This window comes from Rousettus aegyptiacus, unplaced genomic scaffold, assembly GCF_014176215.1.
Source record: "Rousettus aegyptiacus isolate mRouAeg1 unplaced genomic scaffold, mRouAeg1.p scaffold_m13_p_4, whole genome shotgun sequence".
In the NCBI taxonomy this organism is placed as follows: domain Eukaryota; kingdom Metazoa; phylum Chordata; class Mammalia; order Chiroptera; family Pteropodidae; genus Rousettus; species Rousettus aegyptiacus.
In genome coordinates this window covers 149,057,212-149,075,106 of record NW_023416307.1, presented here as the reverse complement: position 1 = coordinate 149,075,106, position 17,895 = coordinate 149,057,212, and the positions used below count along the sequence as shown (strand labels likewise).

Genomic DNA, 17,895 nt, shown 5'->3' with positions numbered 1-17,895 from the left:
GCTCCAAAGTCCAGTCCTTTTTGTCCACAGTGACCAAAGAGAAACCACTCACAGGGGAGATGGAGCCGGAAGCAACAACAAAATCACAGGATGCCTTGATTTTTCTCTCACCTTTTCTCCAAATGGGTGGGTAGGCAGAAGCCATTTTTCAAAGAGTAATTCCTCTTGACTGTGGGAAAACCTTAAGATTGGACTAGGTCTGAGCAAGAGAGACCCTTCCATGGCTCCAGGCTCCCAAGAGACTAATGGGGTTTTTGGTGATCATCGCCTGTTACATTCTAGTTAAATAAAAAGTGGTCATAGATTCTCAAAGTTAGAATACTCAGTCATTTCTATTTCCCAGTCAGAAGATTGAGGAATAGAAAGGAAGAGTGTTGCCCAAAGCTATAGAGTGAGCGAATGGTTGAATCAGGAATGGAACCAGCATTGTTTATTTTTCCTGTCATCACATATGTACATGTTCTGTTTGAGGGTCCTCAGCGCTGATGCCTGGCACGTAGCAGGTGTTTCATACATGTGAGTTGGTAGTAGCAATAGAGGTAGTATGAATAGTGTTCTCATAGTAGTAGAAGCAATTTATAACAAAGGAAATATTTAAAAATATTAATGTGCTCATATTTTTTTGTCTGAGTATATGACTTTCACCCTACTTTACTTGGACATCCATCTGTCTTGAGGTGGAGCTGAAGGGTAAGGAGAAAATCTTATGCAGATGTATAATAGAAGAGGTGTGTGGTTTACATGTGTTTCTACATGTCGTTCACATGGTGGGTAGAGGTATCCGGAGGAGTGCCTGTCTCGATGTTGGCCCTGGCCTCCAAGTGATACCCCGAAAGGGTCTGTCCCTCTCAGCCTATCCCGCCTGGTTCCTTGTCCTCCAGAGCTCCAATCAGAGAGGAGTGGAGCCTCACATGCCAAGCTACACCCTTAGTAACAGTTTCCTGTTTGAAGTCGGTCCTAGCTTGTGTGTGCTAGCTTCAAGCACGCTGGCCCTTATCTGTGTCGTCACGGAGCATACTGCCGGTCTCAAATACTGAAGTTACAACTGGTTAAATCATGGGCCTTTCTCCCTTCTCAGCGACTCTTGGCCTCCAACGCTAACTCTCTGCCCTATCCTCGCATGGTCCCCCAGCCCAGCAGTCCACTCCCATTTCTTGCTATGAAGCCCACTATGGCAAGCCCATGCCTACCAACCCCATGTCCAGATCACATGGAGAATTCAAAAAGATTTGAGAGACCTCTCTCTGCCCAATTATGCTATTCAGACACTAATGCTTTTGGTCACACCTTGAACTGGGGGAGTGAGGTTGTAGTCCCTTTGTGTTTATTGTGGAGCTTGACCATTCATTCATATACTCATTCAGTGTATGCTACATGTCACAAGCTATTCTAGGCACCAGGGATTCAAGAGTGATAGGACACGAGCACAGACTAAACACACTCGGGCTCTGTGTGACGGATGTCTCCATTCATTGAGTGTTGGTAGTCAGTTGCCTCTGCCTGAGGTGAACGTGCCCCTCCTTTGGTGGCCTCACCTGCAGTCTGGCTCTCTCCAATTATGCATCCATATAGACATCCTCGAGATCTTTTCAGAGAAACGTGTGATCACGCCACTCCCCTCCCTTACAACCTTCAATGATTCTCTCTTGCCTAAAAGATAAAAAGCCTAATTCTTCTGCCACACTCTCTGCCCACTGCATGATGGTACCCCACAGAGGTTGGGGAAACTGAAAGAGGGGATCCCTGTGGGTACCACACTGTCTGGAGGAGGCTGAGGAGTCAATGCTGCTGCTGAGATACACGTGGGATTCTAGATAAGGCAGTTACTATGTCTTATATTTTTCTCCAGTAATTGTTCTCTTCTCTCATTCAAAAAATTTTTAGAAGGAAGAACAGCCAGCTTTTGAGAGGAACAAATACATGTACCTTTACTTCGTAGTTTTTATTATCTTTGGCTCATTCTTCACTCTGAATCTCTTTATTGGTGTCATTATTGATAACTTCAACCAACAGCAGAAAAAGATAAGTATCGGGGTTCTCCCAATTTGATATTTTATCTCTCTTCTCCGAAGCGCTAGGGCGAAACATAATTCTGGTCTAGATTGTTGTGCAATGCAGCCTTTATCGTCTGCATGAGAACAAAGAGGGAGCCACCTGGAGAAGATTCTTGAAGATGTGGCTGCAAAGGGACTGAAAACAGCTGGGTTTTATTAAATCATTGTTTTTTTCTCTCCATTTTACCCTCTTATGCAAAGGACATTATCGAACCCTAGTAAAAAAAGCAACCACCAGGATTAGTATTTATGACACTATATTCATATTTTAATAACTTTTCAAATGTACTTTGTTATCCAGGATAAAAAGAGTAAACTCTCCTCTTTCAGCAAACTTGTGTCCTGACTCCCAACACTCAAGTCTTAGCAGATTTATTCACCTTACTTGGAAAGAATAAGGTTGGGGAAGAGGCAGATGTTTTTAGGGAGATATTTTCCCATGCATTAAAGTAAACAGATGTTTATTTTTCTGATTCTATCATCCATAGTAAATGAGGAAAATAAAGGAAGATAAAAAGAAAATTTAAATCACCCATAAAGTGACAACCAAATGATAACCATTTTGAATTAAGCCTCATCATTTTGGCACAATCCCTTCCAGTTATTTTCAAACTAAATATGTATATCCTTTTACACAATTGAGATTGCATGATATTTTTTATTTTCTAGTTTCCTCTCCTTCGCATTAGTTACGAGCCCAGATATCATGAAACCATCTTTGTTGTAAGAATTTTCAGGGCTGAATTACATTCCATATTATGGATAGATCATAATTTATCTTAATTATTCTCTCCCTTTTCTGGACATTTAGGTCATTTTAAAATTTCTTTTTCTTCTAAAACTATCACAAACGTTCTAGAAATTCTCTCTGTGTATCTCTGATTATTTCCTCAGGATAAATTCTTAGAATTTAAGGCTTTAAAGATACATTGTCAAATTACCTTTCAGAAATACTGTGCTGGGTACCCTTCTTTTGCAAGATATGAAAATGCCTCTTTGTTCTTTTCTCAGCATTCTGTTTATATTTTTAAAAATATTTTCTAACTTGATGGGTAAAAGCGTTATCTCATTGTTTTATATTTATTTATTTGATCATTTGTGAGGTTACACACAGTTTCACAGAATGATGGCTATAAGTATTTTTCCCTTAATATTTATGTTTTTAGCCTTTGTCACTTTTTAAATTAAGATTGTCATCTTTTTCATATGTTTTTATGTAGTAAGGCCAATCTGTGACTTGCTTCTGGTGTTTCCATAATGACATTTTTGACTTATAGACATTTAGCATTTTTATGCAATCCAACTCTCAAATGTTTCCTTTTTGACTTCTCTTGCATTTATTAACTAAAGGCATATCTCAGTTCTAAAACCAGGTAATTAAAATATTCACCTTTGGTTTTCCTAACATTTTTTTTTTTTTTTGTAGCTCTTTTTAATTTTCCCGTTGAGCTCCTTTAACCCATCCAAACTGTATCTCGTGACGGGTGAGCCTTCCTAGAGTCTGCTGGGCGAGTCAGCCGCTGTCCTTACACACTGTATTGCTGCTGCCACTTGAGAGAGTGCTATGTGGAGTCACCTCTGTAATATGCAGCCTGATTGCAATCAATACCTGTAATTTGGATGTCAGGCCTTGCGATTCTAGATTTCAGCTTACATTTGAAATCACTGTTTTGATCAGTCTGTAGCAGTTTTGCTTTGTTTTACTTTTTGTTACAGGAAATTTCAAACATGCACAAGAGTAGACTAAAATGAACCCAAAATACCTGCCGCCTATCAAAGCACTTATCGATTTAAGAACATCCTTATGTCATTTATGCTCTCACCCAAACCTGCCACTGGATTTTTTCATAGAGCAAATCACAGGCATCATATCATTTCATCCACAAATATTTGAGAACATATCTGTTTTAAAGCATTTACAATTCTATGATTACACTTACAAAGTTTAATATAAATTCTTTGTCAGATACCGGGCCCATGTTTGAATTTCCTCTAGTCTTTCGTTTTCTTAAAATATTTATTCATTTAGTTATTGATTGATTAATTGATATTAAAGTTTGTTTCTTTTCAAATCAGTATTCAAGTAAGATCCTCCCATTCGACAGCTTCCTTGCTCTCTGGAATGGCGAGTGTTTCGGGCCTCGTCAGATCCTTCCTGCCCCAGATCTGGAATCAGCCGTCTCTCTAACGTGTGCTAGTTTTGTTACATGAGATGGTGTTCCAGGACCACAGTCTGGAATGCTCATTGTCATTGCTTCGAGGCTTTTTCAGTGGACAGAGGTACTTCAAATTTAGGACTACTAGGAAAAATATATGCACGAATATGAATATTGATCGTTCAAATTCAGGACTATGAGGTTTTCCTCTAACCTGATACATCTGTTATCTCTTCTTTTCCGCACTGAGAACACTCGTTCTAACGGGCATAGGACATGAGAGCATTAAGATTTTCCATAATTACTATTTTCTCTATCTCATGACACACACACAGGAGAGTCTTAGAATAATAGTATCAATACTATCGTAATGTGTATGATTTCTAAACACACTTGTGTCTGCCGGGCATCCTGAAACAACTTGTTTAACTTCTAGGGCTCTACTTTTTTTTTTCAATCTGTTTTTTATTGTGGCATAACAGAAAATGTACCATCTTAACCATCGTTAGGGTACAGTTCAGTTGTATTAAATACATTCATAATGTTGTGCAACCATTACCACTGTCTGTCTCCATAACTCTTTTCATCTTGTAAAACTGAAACTCAATATGCATTAAACAATAATTCCCCTTTTTCTTCCCCCCAACCCCTGGCAACTGCCCCTCTACTTTCTGTCTCTATGATTTGAGTCTTCTAAGGATCTCGTATCAGTGGAATCATACAGTATTTATCTTTTTTATGACTGGCTTATTTCATTTAGTAGAATGTCCTCAAGGCTCAACCATGTTGTAGCATATTGCAGAATTTCTTTTCTTTATAAGACTGAATAATATTCTGTTTCATGAATATACCACATTTTGCTCATCTATTCATCTGTCAGTGGACACCTGGGTTACTTCCACATTTTAGCTATAGTGAATAAAGCTGCTGTGCACATGGTAGTACAGATATCTCTTTGAGATCTCAATTGTCTTGGATCTATACCCAGAAGTGAAATTGCTGGATCACATGGTAATAATATGTTTAATGTTTTGAGGACCCACCGTACTATTTTCCACAGAGGCTGTACCATTTTACATTCCCACCAACAGTGTACAAAGGTTCTTATTTCTCTAAAGTCTCAGAAATACTTGTTTTCTGCTTTTTTACTTTTTTTTTTGAGGGGGGGAGGGGTGTTAGTGTTTACATTTTTATTGCGGGCCACAGGGGAAGGAGCTGCTTCTCTGTCCATGGAGGTGCTCTTCTCCAGGCTTGGGCCATGGGGGTCCTGGGGGTGGCTGGGCACATCGGGCATGTTGCCATCATCTTGGAGGGCACTGGGTAGTTGTAAGGTGTGATCTGTTGATCGTGGTGGTGTACTTGGAGTAGAGGCTGGTGGAGGGCTGAATTATAGCGAGGCCTCTGATGGTGATCAATGCAACCACCACTGGCTCCTTGGCCCAGACATTCTTGAAGAAGGCAGCAAGTCTCCCAGCCATCTTGGGCGTGGCAGCGTTTCGTTTTGTTTTTAATGGTAGCTAACCTAATGGGTGTGAGGCAATATCTCATTTTGGTTTTGACTTGCAGTTTCCTCGTGATTAGTAGCGTTGAACATTTTTTCATGTGCGTATTGGCCAACCATATATCTTCTTCGGAGAAATGTATATTCAAGTCCTTTGCCCATTTTTGAATCAGGTTCTTTGTCTTTTTGTTAACTTTTAGGTATTCTCTATGTGTTCTGAACATTAATCCCTTATATGATTTGCAAATATTTTTCCCATTCTGTGGGTTGCCCTGTTACTCCATTGACAGTGTCTTTTGATACACTAGTTCTTTTTCTTTTTAAAAAAATATTATTTAATTTATTGGATGGCATTGGTTTGTAAGATTATATATGTTTCAAGCGTACAGTTCTGTAATACATCATCTGTATACTGCATTGTGTGTTCACCAAAGTTAAGTCTCCTTCTAGCACTGTATATTTGACCCTCTTTACCCTCTTCTACCTTCCCTCCCCCCACCTCCCTTTTCCTCTGGTAACCACCATTTTATTATCTGTGTCTATGAGTTTTTGTTTGTTTATTTATCTTGTTTGTTCATTTGTTGTTTACCATTTTATATCCCACATATGAGTGAAGTCATATGGTTCTTGACTATTTCACTTAGCATGATATTCTCAAGAACCATCCATGTTGTTGCAAATGTCAGTATTTCATCTTTTCTTATGGCTGAGTAGTATTCCACTGTATATATGTACAGCATCTTCTTTATCCAGTCATCCATCGAAGGAATGTAAATTGGTAAATAGTATGAAGGTACCTCAGAAAGTTAAGAATAGAGCTACCATATGACCCAGCAATCCTTGTTCTGGGTATCTACCCCCAAAATTTTAAAACCTAATTTGTAAAGATATATATACCCCTATGTTCATTGCAACATTATTCATGGTGGCCAAGATATGTAAACAACCTAAGTGTCCTTTAATGATGCACCAAATTTTTATGAAGTCCAATTTGTCTATTTCTCTTCTGCCTTTGGTGTTATATCCAAGAAATCCAGTGTCATGAAGCTCTTGTCTTAGGTTTTCTTCTAAGCATTTTGTTGTTTTAGAGTTTATAGTTATGTCTTTGATCCATATTGAGTTGATTTTTATATATGATTTTATATATGATTTTTATATATGGATTCAGTTTCATTCTTTCACATGTGGATATCCAGTTTCCCCAGCACCATTTTTTTCTGAAAAGATGGTCCCAGGTCTGTATATTTTTGGTCCATACTAAGGGTGTAAATTTAAACCCTGTACCCTCATCAAGGCAGGCCTGGATTCACAAATTATCAGGGTAGATTGGGTTTCCCCTCCTAGAACTGTTTCCTGGCTGAGACAGTTTCCTGGTTGTCTTTCATGGCCAACAGAAAGATTCTGTTTTCTTCTTCACCTTTTTGTTGCCAGCACTCGGAGAGTCCCAGATTCATGCAGGAATCTTGTCACAAGCCCGCCACCTTTTTTCCCATGACCCTTTGTGGTTATTAAAGCCCAATATTCTAGTTTTTACAGAGATTAACAAGTGTTCTTTGGCCAATCATGGCTTCAGGGCTAATTTCCTGCTCTTCCTGTTCCCTCTTGACTTTCAGACCCTGGAGATTTTCCTTACTTTTGTACAAGTTCAGCTATACATTTTAAAGGAATTCTGTTTCTTCCATCATTTCTAGATAGTTTACCTCCTGTCGAATTTCCAGGAATAAAAATCCTAATTCATTTTTCTATTCTTTCTTGGTCGGTAGCAAAAACACTTAAAGCTCTTAATTTTTTTTTTTTTTTTTTTTTGAGAAAAGCTCTGGAGAGGTTTTATGAAGTTTTATTTGTAGTGACCTACGCATTCATTTATTTAGGATAATTTGAATTGCTACTTTGTTCAATTTTTGTTTAAATTTTTGTCACTAATTTCTATTTTTGTTGGAGTGTGGTTTGATCTGTGCGACCTGAAATATATTCAGTTTTTGTAAAGATTATGTAGATGTTTGCAAAGAGTTTTTGTTTATAATATAAAAAGTTAAATATATATGATAAAAGTAAGATTTCCCATTATTCCTTCATTTAAACCCTGTTTCCTTTCAGCTGTCCCCTAGAGTACAGCCGCTTTTGCTTCTCATTGGAATTGTAGAAATTATTGATAGAAGTGCAATATAAGTTTAAAACTACCTCTGACAATTCAGAACTTGTTTCCAGAAATCTGTTAATAATTAACTTTCATATTCGTCATATACTTAGGTGGCCAAGATATTTTTCTGACAGAAGAGCAGAAGAAATACTATAATGCAATGAAAAAATTAGGATCCAAAAAACCTCAGAAGCTCATTCCAAGACCTCTGGTGAGAGTAATTGATTGATTCTAAATACATAGATTTAGAAAATGGTTATGAGGAACTCAGGCATCTACAATGCTCTTCTTGTTTAATATTTACAGACATTATCTAAGAACTCAATAAAAACCCAGAGATACACTGGTGTATGGCTCAAGTCCTTAGGAAAATTAGAAACTCAAATTCGATAGGAAGAACCTGGGCAACAACTTTAATTTGCTTTTTAGCGAGCACACGATATAGTATATACTTACTGCAATGAAGTGAACTTAACAGTCTGTTTTAATTTAATCTTGACCAGTTTAAAATGTCTTTATAAAATCTTTTGTCAACTTTTTCTGCTGTGAAGTTGAGGTCATGCACATTCACTTCCACTTCACAAGTGTTTATGATAAACTTTCTATTATCAGGCGCTGCCAAAAATTTTTCTGTAAAAGGTCAGGCAGCAAATATTTTAGGCTTTGCAGCCCGTGTGGTCTCTGCTGCTGCTATACAATTCTGCTGTGGTAGCACAAAAGCAGCCATAGGCAATATAGAATAAATATGCATGGCAGTGTTCCAACACAACTTGATTTGGAGATGCCAAAGTTTGGATTTTATACAATATTCACATGTCAGAATTTTATTCTTCTTTTGAATTTTTCCTCAAACACTTCAAAGTGTAAAACCTATTCTAAGCTCACTGGCTATCCCAAAAGAGGTGGTGGCTGGATTTGGCCTACGGGCCGTGGTTGCTAACCCCTGCATTCTGTGAATCCTGCGTTACCAGGTATAGAAGGCTGCTCTGTGTTTACAGTCTAATTAAAGATTTACTGGGCGTTGAGAGCATTAGATTATAAAGTAACACAACAGACACTACTGGTAGCTGTGACAAGTGAGCTCTCAGGATTTCAAGGCAAGGAGGGTCGGGGCCGGGTGTGCTGAAAAGTCCGGGAAAGCAGTATGGAGGAGGGGCTTGATATCTGAAGCATGTGGAGAGCTCGGAGATTTTCATTCAAACAGGAGACCCCAAATTATCAAAACTGTATTCAGTTTACTGCTATTCCCAGCACTCAGAATAGAGCCTGGCATAAAGCATATTCTCTGTATTTATTTGTTCAATGAAAAAATATGTTTTAAGGTACATACAGAATCCATTTTACTAGGATTGAATATTTGTGTTGCACTAAAAATGTCTGTGAATGTCAGGACCAAGTGTTTAGAATTTTTATGATGAAGAACTTTTGACCAAGGAGTTAAAGATAAAATTATATTTGAGGAGGTTTAATCTGTCAACAGAATGTGGAGCTTCAATTTATCTAAGTCAAGTCTAGCTTTTAAGTACCAACCTCACTTTCTAAAACTAATTTCACTTTGAAATTCTTATCTGAACTTGAGCCAACAAAAAAGACAAAGAGAAATTTTATTTACATGGGCATGCTATGTAACCACTGACTCAACACCAATCGGTCCCAGATTTGGAATTAATGAAGACTCGTGAGACCCAATAAGTTCCCCTCTGTTTACCAGTTTGTTTCATGAAGGGTGTGAAGCTAGCGAAGCAGCACACCCCCAAATGAAGTTGCAATGACACAATCGCAGCTTCCAGGACTCTCTGCTGCACTGGGCACGTTAGGCTGCAGGAGACCCACCTGAAGTGGACATGGGCCGCTTTACCACGGGGAAGCTGCCACATCCATTCCTTAACTGTCTTTCATAACATGTTTGTCACGTGGCTCATCTGGGAGTACGTGCCACACCACAGCCTTCCCTGTGTAGCTACAGATCACACTGGTCAAGGCTTCACGAAGAGTGAGTCTGACAACCAAGTACAATCTTACCAGTTAACACTGCACGTTTATCTTGACTTTTGTATTCCAGAGAGCAGTGTTGCATAAAATAAATCCAACATCATATCCCTAGATGTCCCTGAATTAGAGCTAAGACTTCTCATCAGCTGTTAGCCCTTTCCTCACAACTTTACCTTCCCACAGATGTTTTTTTTAATCTCTAAAATCTAAATATTATCTTTTGACCTTTGGAATAAATGAATAGTAATTGCATTGTGGGGGGCGGGAGGAGCTGGACACAGCTGTTTGAACCTGAGCAGTGATGTATTTCATTTCCAGTAATAGAGCAAAGGATCTGGAATCATTTCTGATTCTTCCTGATACATCCCCGCAGGGTGTCTTCATTACTGGGTTTAAATATCATACTGAGGTGTAGGGGTCATTCTAAAGTGACAGAGAGTGACTTTGATCATCTGCCACTTGAGGTAACTTATACTCTTAATCTCCTCCATTTGTCCAAATATTAGAGTTGAACTGTAAGGTCGATGCCTCCCTCCCTCATGTTTATTCTCATTCCTCATTCTGCTTTCCTGGAGAGCATCCTTGAAAGTATTTTTTCTCCAGATCCTTTCTGATTTCCTGGATGCATTCTCACATAGCGAATCCACTTGACTTTCAAGTTTCTTCTTCAGACACCTTGATAATAGCTTTAGGGCTCATGGCACAAAGTTTCAAAGATACCAATTTAAATGTAGTATCCCTCCAATACCGTTCCTGTCCTCTTTCTTCTCATTGCCTTGGCTCTCCCTGAGTGATCTCATTCACTCCCTTGGTTTTAATTCAAATCAATATTGATACCAGTGAACGTCACATCTGCATTCCAGCTCTCTACTTGAGCTCCAAACCCATACCTCTACTTGTCTGTGGCCCTTACATGCCCTACTGGCACCTCGAACTCAACGTGCTCAAAACAAATCTCATCATCTCTCAGAAAGGATAGCTTCAGCCACAACTCTCCTGTAGCACCCTCCATTTGAACTCTCTCTGACTCCATTAGCTCTTAAACCACAATGCTTATGTCTTTCTCCACGGTTACACCACAAACCAAAATCATCTTGTGCCTAGATTACCATAACAGATACCTGAAGCCCTAAAGATGAATTCTTAAGGATCTGTGAGTTCTCTAATTAGAAAGTGTCTGTATACTTCGATTAAATTATAATATAATGTAACATATACAATATACTGTAAAACAACCAGTGTATAGCCAGGAATGCCATACAATATCAGTGTCTGAGTTTCGGTTTAAGGACAGTCTTCCACTAAATAATAAATAACATGGTGCCTCCCAGCACTTAGATTAAAGGCAATAGTGAAGTAATCCAATCATTCCACTGCACATGGTAGGTCAGGCATGCAAACTTGAGTTAGACTCTGTGCCAGAGTAGTTAGCCCAAACTCGCTCTGTGAGCAGTGTGAATATCTCTGTGAAAACCAATACGCAAGTTCACCGTCAGAAACGATGTGAAATAATCAGCTTTTCTGGATCTGTTTTTAGTACTCATTGGATCAGAATCCCATTTATCTAGCCTTATCTTCAAGTGAGCAAGAATTAGAAAATTGGCATTTAAGAATTGCCTGAATATAGAATTTTGGTTAAGTATAAGGTTGATTATCCTAATCTGACAAAGGGACACTTGGGGATGATAATTCTACTTTGTCCAACATAATTATATGAGCAGGTATTATCTGCATTAATATTATTGAAGTCAAAATACAGGAACAGATGAAACATGGAGACCAAAGTTTATCCTTTTATTTTTTTAAATCCAACATGAGCCATTTTTTTTTAGCAAAACACCATCCATCATATCAAAATTATGTTGTTGCTAAGAATTTTTTTATTTATACTTTTTTGTTTAAAAATAAAATTAAAGCTATAAGCCTACAGCTTAAAACCAATTATTTAATTAACTTTAAATGAAAATATGTATGCAAGAATTTCTTGCCCTCTAAAAAGGGTCTGTGCATTTTTTTTTTTCAAGAAACTGCTTTAATTATGAGAGGATAAACTCTGTTATGGGTACCTTTTTCATTTGTGTGATTTCATCCTTACAACTTAAAATAATCTATGATTCTTTTCTTTTCCCTCGCCCTCAGAACAAATGCCAGGGTCTTGTGTTCGACCTGGTCACCAACCAGATCTTCGACGTCATCATCATCATCCTCATTATCCTCAACATGGTCAGCATGATGGCCGAGACACACGAGCAGCCTGAGCACATGCAGCGCATCCTGAACTATCTCAACCTGGCCTTTGTGGTCATCTTTACAATCGAGTGTCTCATCAAAGTCTTTGCTTTGAGGCAATACTACTTCACCAATGGCTGGAATTTATTTGACTGTGTGGTCGTGGTCCTTTCTATCGTTAGTAAGTAAAATCAGCAGCCAGAAGGGCTTCGATCTGAGAGCCAGAAGTAAACTTGTAGATCTTATGATCTGGAAGTACATCCAAGCCATCCACAAAGCACCCAATCAGGTGTAATGTGATTTCTGGAAAAAAATGGACAGGTTGAACTAATGCCATTCTCTGCTGGGAAGTTGCTAGGAGATACAGAGTAATTTCCTTTCCTTTAACTGCCTACACGATTTAAGTAGTTAAATAATAATGTGGATCATTTGTTCAATAGAGATAGATAAAATTAAGATGATGTCAAAGTTTCTGTGGGGATACCTGGTTTATCCCGGTAATTGAGTCAAAGGTCTACCTTTCTGTACAACTGTAAGCTCTAATGAACATTTTATAGTTTTAAGGAGTTAGCATTTAGTTCTCATGTTTTTCTTTAGTTCAAAATCCATGGGGATGTCAGATCACAATTATTATGCCCCTGTGACATTGGCAGGCCTTCCCTTACCTCCTATACAAGGCCACTATGGCCCATCCTAGCTTGGGCTTCCACAAGTGTGTCAGAAGGCCATTAGAAGGCCAGAAGGCCAACCAGTACTTTCTCGTCACTGTAGTTCCTATGTTAACTTAAACCACAGAATGAGCTGTGCTTGTCTCAACTGCTCGGACCTCATTCACCAATCAGCCTCACTCTATAATCAGTATATTTTCCCTAACCATAGGTATGATTAACTATAAGGTCTATGAAAGAAGAATAGGAGAAAGAGAGGGTTATTGCCATATACCTTTATTCTTCGTGGCTAAACCATAAGAGTTTACTCTGGGTTTTTGAAGTCTGCTTTTTAACTAAAGTGATAATTTAATTTTTGGTAGTTTTGTAAAACTGCCCAGGGGCCCTTCTCATAGCTCAGAAAGCAATGAAGACAATGAAAACCGATTTCACAGGTGGAATCTTTTGTGCTATTTCAGAAAGGATGCATTAAACAGATATGTTGGATCAAAATATTTTGGTTCCTATCACTGTAGCAGCAATGCGGATGTTCCATGAGCAAGAAAAATGCTTCTGGTTTCTCAGCCAGGAAGTTTATGTAGGTAGAGTTTAGCATTAGATCCTTCCACATACTTGCAGTTAAATGGACTTTCAATCACAAATCCTGGCGACGGTGACAGAAGCAGCCATGTCCGAAAATAGTGGTAGGATGAGTAGTGAGAGGAACAGCCCCTCTGGTTGCTGAAAGGGCCCTTTCTCCAATATGCAGAGAGAAGCTCCTTCACTTCGTGATCTATCAAACTCCTTCGTGGCAGTACCAGGCATTGTGTAATTTGTGAAAGCATCTCTGACTTCTGCCATTCGCACAAATGCTAGGCAATCGCAGTGACTCTGCAGAGCACTGAATGGCATGTCGTTGAGGAGATACACACACTAAGCCAAATCCTACTCACCAACGGCGGCATTTTACATACCTTTGCCAGTAGGTCTGTCATTCCACGCTCAGCCTCTGCACTTTCTCTGGCTCTTTCCTAAGCTTTCGGAGAAATACAAAACGAGTTTGGGTCAAAGTGAATCTCTCCAGGAGTTAACAATCCAACTGAAGTATTTAAGACCTACTCACCTTGAAGAGCCAGAAGAAGACAGAGAAATTGATTGAACACCAAATCACATGGTACCCAGAAGGACTGAGCTCAGAGATGTGGGCTCGGTTACTCAATGAAATAGTCATGGAGGAGGAGATTGGCCCTAAAGGACGGACCTCCTCCAGTTGTTACTGAATTGGTACTTAATAAATTCCACCTCTCACCAGGGTTGGCTGCCTAATTAACACACATATTAGACTCCTTTGGCACAATTAGGCAGTCAGTGAAGTATTTCGACTAGTTCTTCTTAGTCATTAGGTGACGGCAGATAATTTTGGCTGCCCATCGCTCTGAAAGACCTTAGGGGACCCCCAGTGCAAGAACAGGGCTATGTCTGCACAAGGCAAGCATGTTCCTGCCATTCTATAATATTTGGGCCAAAATGTGAGTTGTTTTAAATCCTCATTTCACATGCCTACAGAGCAGGCAATGAGAGTACAGGGTGACATTTTAGGCCAAATATTCAGCAGTTTACAGAATCCTCTGCTTGAGATGTCATTTTCCGGGTGTCTCCAACTTCAGGAGCCCTTGGAATGAACATATTAACCAATATGAGAGATCTGTGGCAGCTTGAGCCCGAAGATGAGATTCCTGACACCACCATCTCTCTCCATCCTTGATCTTGCCTGTGGCAGGCTGCATTCAAATTCTTCTATACAAATAAGAACCTGTCCCTTTAAGGACTTTGAGGCTAAGGGTTCCACAGTTTCCACTGATAGTCCAACCTTCATTAGCAGAGATTTCTCCTTGCACTAATCTAAAAGATTCCATCTGTAGTTTATCTGTCTTCCATTCTATATATCCAATAAATATAGAAAACTATTATATCGTTACTTCATCAATGACTTTAAATGCCCAATAGATAATGTACTTCAGCTGCATGAGGTAACTCACAAAATAGCCTTTCGTAAGCTGCATTTTCTTTCCTTTCTTTGGATCTTTAATATTTTAGACATTCTGTCCCACCTAAAGTCCCATCTACAACTGTATGGCCCTTGGAAATTATTTTCCAAGTTTAGGCACAGATAGATGTTTTCTTTGATATGGATAAAGAAAATTCTTAATTTTATGCATTAATTGAAAAGTACTGGTAAACACTGGTCCCACTAAGATTCCAAGTCAGGAGGGACAGCCCTGTCTGAGACCAGGATGCCTGCTGGAAACTGACCGACTCTTCTCCTTTTCCTGAGGTACGATGATTTCTGCCCTGGAAGAAAGTGTGCAAATTCGTTTCCCTCCGACACTCTTCAGAATCGTCCGCTTGGCTCGGATCGGCAGAATCCTGAGGCTTGTTCGGGCAGCCCGGGGAATCAGGACTCTCCTTTTTGCTCTGATGATGTCCCTTCCCTCTCTGTTCAACATCGGTCTTCTACTCTTTCTGATTATGTTTATCTATGCCATTTTTGGTATGACCTGGTTTTGCAAAGTGACGCCGGACTCTGGAATTGATGACATATTCAACTTCCAAACTTTTCCAGGCAGCTTGCTCTGTCTCTTCCAAATAACCACATCAGCAGGCTGGGATACCCTCCTCAGCCCCATGTTACAGTCAGATGATTCCTGCAACTCCAAATCTGAGACTTGTCACCTCTCTACCATAGCCATAAGCTATTTTGTCAGTTACGTCATCATCTCTTTTCTCATTGTTGTCAACATGTATATTGCTGTGATTTTAGAAAACTTCAATACCGCCACTGAAGAAAGTGAAGACCCTTTGGGTGAAGATGACTTCGAAATATTCTATGAAGTCTGGGAAAAGTTTGACCCAGAAGCGACACAGTTTATCAAATATTCTGCCCTTTCTGATTTTGCCGATGCCCTTCCTGAGCCCTTGCGTGTGGCAAAGCCAAATAAATTTCAATTTCTAGTAATGGACTTGCCCATGGTGACTGGCGATCGCCTCCACTGCCTGGATATCCTTTTCGCGTTCACCACTAGGGTCCTCGGCGACTCCAATGGCTTGGATAGCATGAAGTCAATGATGGAGGAGAAGTTCATGGAAGCCAACCCTTTTAAGAAGTTGTACGAACCCATCGTCACCACCACCAAGAGAAAGGAAGAGGAGAGATGCGCCGCCGTTATTCAGAAGGCCTTTCGAAAGTACATGACGAAGGTGACCATGTGCGCCTTGGAAGACAGGCCTCATTCACCACTCCAGACACTCTGCAACGGGGGCTTGTCCAGCTCCGGGGTGGTCGAGGGCAAGGTTCACTATGACTGAGCCCCTCACCTTGACCCCTACCTCACAGCCTCACAGCCTTGCCTCCAGCCTCTGGGCTCCCGGGGACCACAGCTTAGTGTATGAACAAGCGGTGGACTCACTGAACTAGATATTCCTTTTTTTTTTTTTCCTGGCTAAAAGAAGTGATATTTCAAGGTTCACTTCAAATGGTGTTTACAGAGCGGTAAGGTAACACTGCCTGACTGTAATCACTGGTACTATTTTAATAAGGAAGAGATACTAGAAAAGGCTATAGAGGATACCCTGGTGTTAGGATTGAAACATAGTTCACGTTATGTCAAAACAAAGGAGTAATTTTTAAAAAGTTAAAATTTTACATTGTGTTTTTCCATATGTTTCTAGGTATGTTATCCAATATCTTTGTTTAATGTTTTCCCCACTGCAAGTATGTGGCTTATCACATATAGCTCTTTTGCATGCTAAGTAACAATTCAAGCCTGCCAATTCAAAACTAGCTTATCGCAGATATTTTTACCAACATTAAATATTTGAGGCTTATTTCAAACCTAAAAGCATGACCTTAACTTGTCCATTACCACCCTATTTCTCACCAGCTACAGACAGTCTCTATTATATATATTTGGAAAAAATAAATTAATTAATGAGACTTTCATTTTGCATTTTATTCAGATATGACACTAAAAATCTCCTTGCCCTGTGATGGTGTAAGTAGTGGTTTTAACGTGGTGATTTGCTTGGAATTAAAGGTGGAAGCCAGTGGTGTGCTGGTGAGTGTATAACAGTTGGCTGTTTGGAAAAAAAAAAAAAAAAGCCAGGGTTTGTAGCATTTCCTGATTTCTGTGGTGAAAACTTCCATCACGGCTGATTTTGAGCTACCATCATGGTGTTTCTGGACATGGAATTGGGAAGTAGTGTCCACTGTCAGGTCTCGTGAGCCGGCTCCAGCTGGCTCCAGCACACTGCTGGCTGGAACCGATAAGAAAGTCTCACTTGACTGCAGTTAAAAATCTGCAGTGGGCACCTTCCATGGAGACAGCAGCCTCTTAGCAGCATCCAGACCCCAGGGTTGGGGAGCTGTAGGCCATGCTGGTTAGACGGTGCTCTGAGCCATTTGAGAAGCCCGACACTCAGTTTTGGCCGAATGTCTTCATGAAGTGCAGCCTGTCAAGAGGGCCTGTCAAGAGGGCCCTGCCCCAGAAGTAGCTCAGGACATCCCTAAAAACTCGAGACTCCCAGAGGTCAAACAAGACGTCGGTCAGTCCCTAAAGAGATTGGACTGGGGACAAAGAACCGACACTGTGACAATCTAGGCATGGAGGAAAACCCCGCTGAAGCCCTGGAATCCTGTACTCATACAGGCTGGAGGAACCCACGTGCCTATCAGCAGCCTGGAGTCTGAGGTCTGAGCCTCTGACACGCTCCTGACTGCCCAGTGGAGGGAGGGCCAGTGTTGCATGCTGCGGTGCACGGAGCGGTGGTTATTTTCAAAGTGTACAAGATCTAACCGTGACTCAGTGTGTTCATGTCCAGGGCCCGAGTTTCATGAGTTTTGTAGGCAGCCTTGTGCTCAGGAGCGTGGGCGAAAAGTAATAACGTCATTATCTAATCATTATCAATATCTAATTTTTATTTAGGGGTTGCTATGCATCAGGTGCGGCTAAGCATTTGTCACGAATAATCTCATTTGTGCCTCGCAATAACCCAGTGAGTGTGCAGTCACTTGCCTGGTGGAGCTTGAACCTTTGTGCCATGCTGGGGGCGGGGCGGGTGTCCCAGAGGCAGGAAACCTTTGAGACATGGCCACAGGGCCTTCCATGTAGAGCTGCAG

General features: G+C 40.2%; 2 protein-coding genes across 8 annotated transcripts in view; one reads left to right on the top strand and one right to left on the bottom strand.

Annotated features, from left to right (window-relative positions):
* The window catches only part of SCN11A (sodium voltage-gated channel alpha subunit 11), a 115,678-nt gene extending 98,834 nt beyond the window's left edge, over positions 1-16,844 (top strand). For all 7 annotated transcript variants that reach the window (XM_016124017.2, XM_036219736.1, XM_036219730.1 and 4 more), the window contains 4 exons: positions 1,885-2,022; positions 7,958-8,062; positions 11,983-12,253; positions 15,055-16,844. In XM_016124017.2, the coding sequence (XP_015979503.2) occupies positions 1,885-2,022; positions 7,958-8,062; positions 11,983-12,253; positions 15,055-16,085 (1,545 nt within the window). In that variant the 3' untranslated portion in view covers positions 16,086-16,844. The remainder of the gene's footprint in view (positions 1-1,884; positions 2,023-7,957; positions 8,063-11,982; positions 12,254-15,054) is intronic.
* Positions 2,075-5,735, bottom strand: LOC118601598 (NADH dehydrogenase [ubiquinone] 1 alpha subcomplex subunit 3-like). Its single transcript, XM_036218847.1, is given in 4 exon segments — positions 2,075-2,128; positions 5,397-5,521; positions 5,524-5,547; positions 5,550-5,735. Coding segments are annotated over 4 exon segments (342 nt in total). The 5' UTR covers positions 5,689-5,735.
* Positions 16,845-17,895: the final 1,051 nt, after the last annotated feature.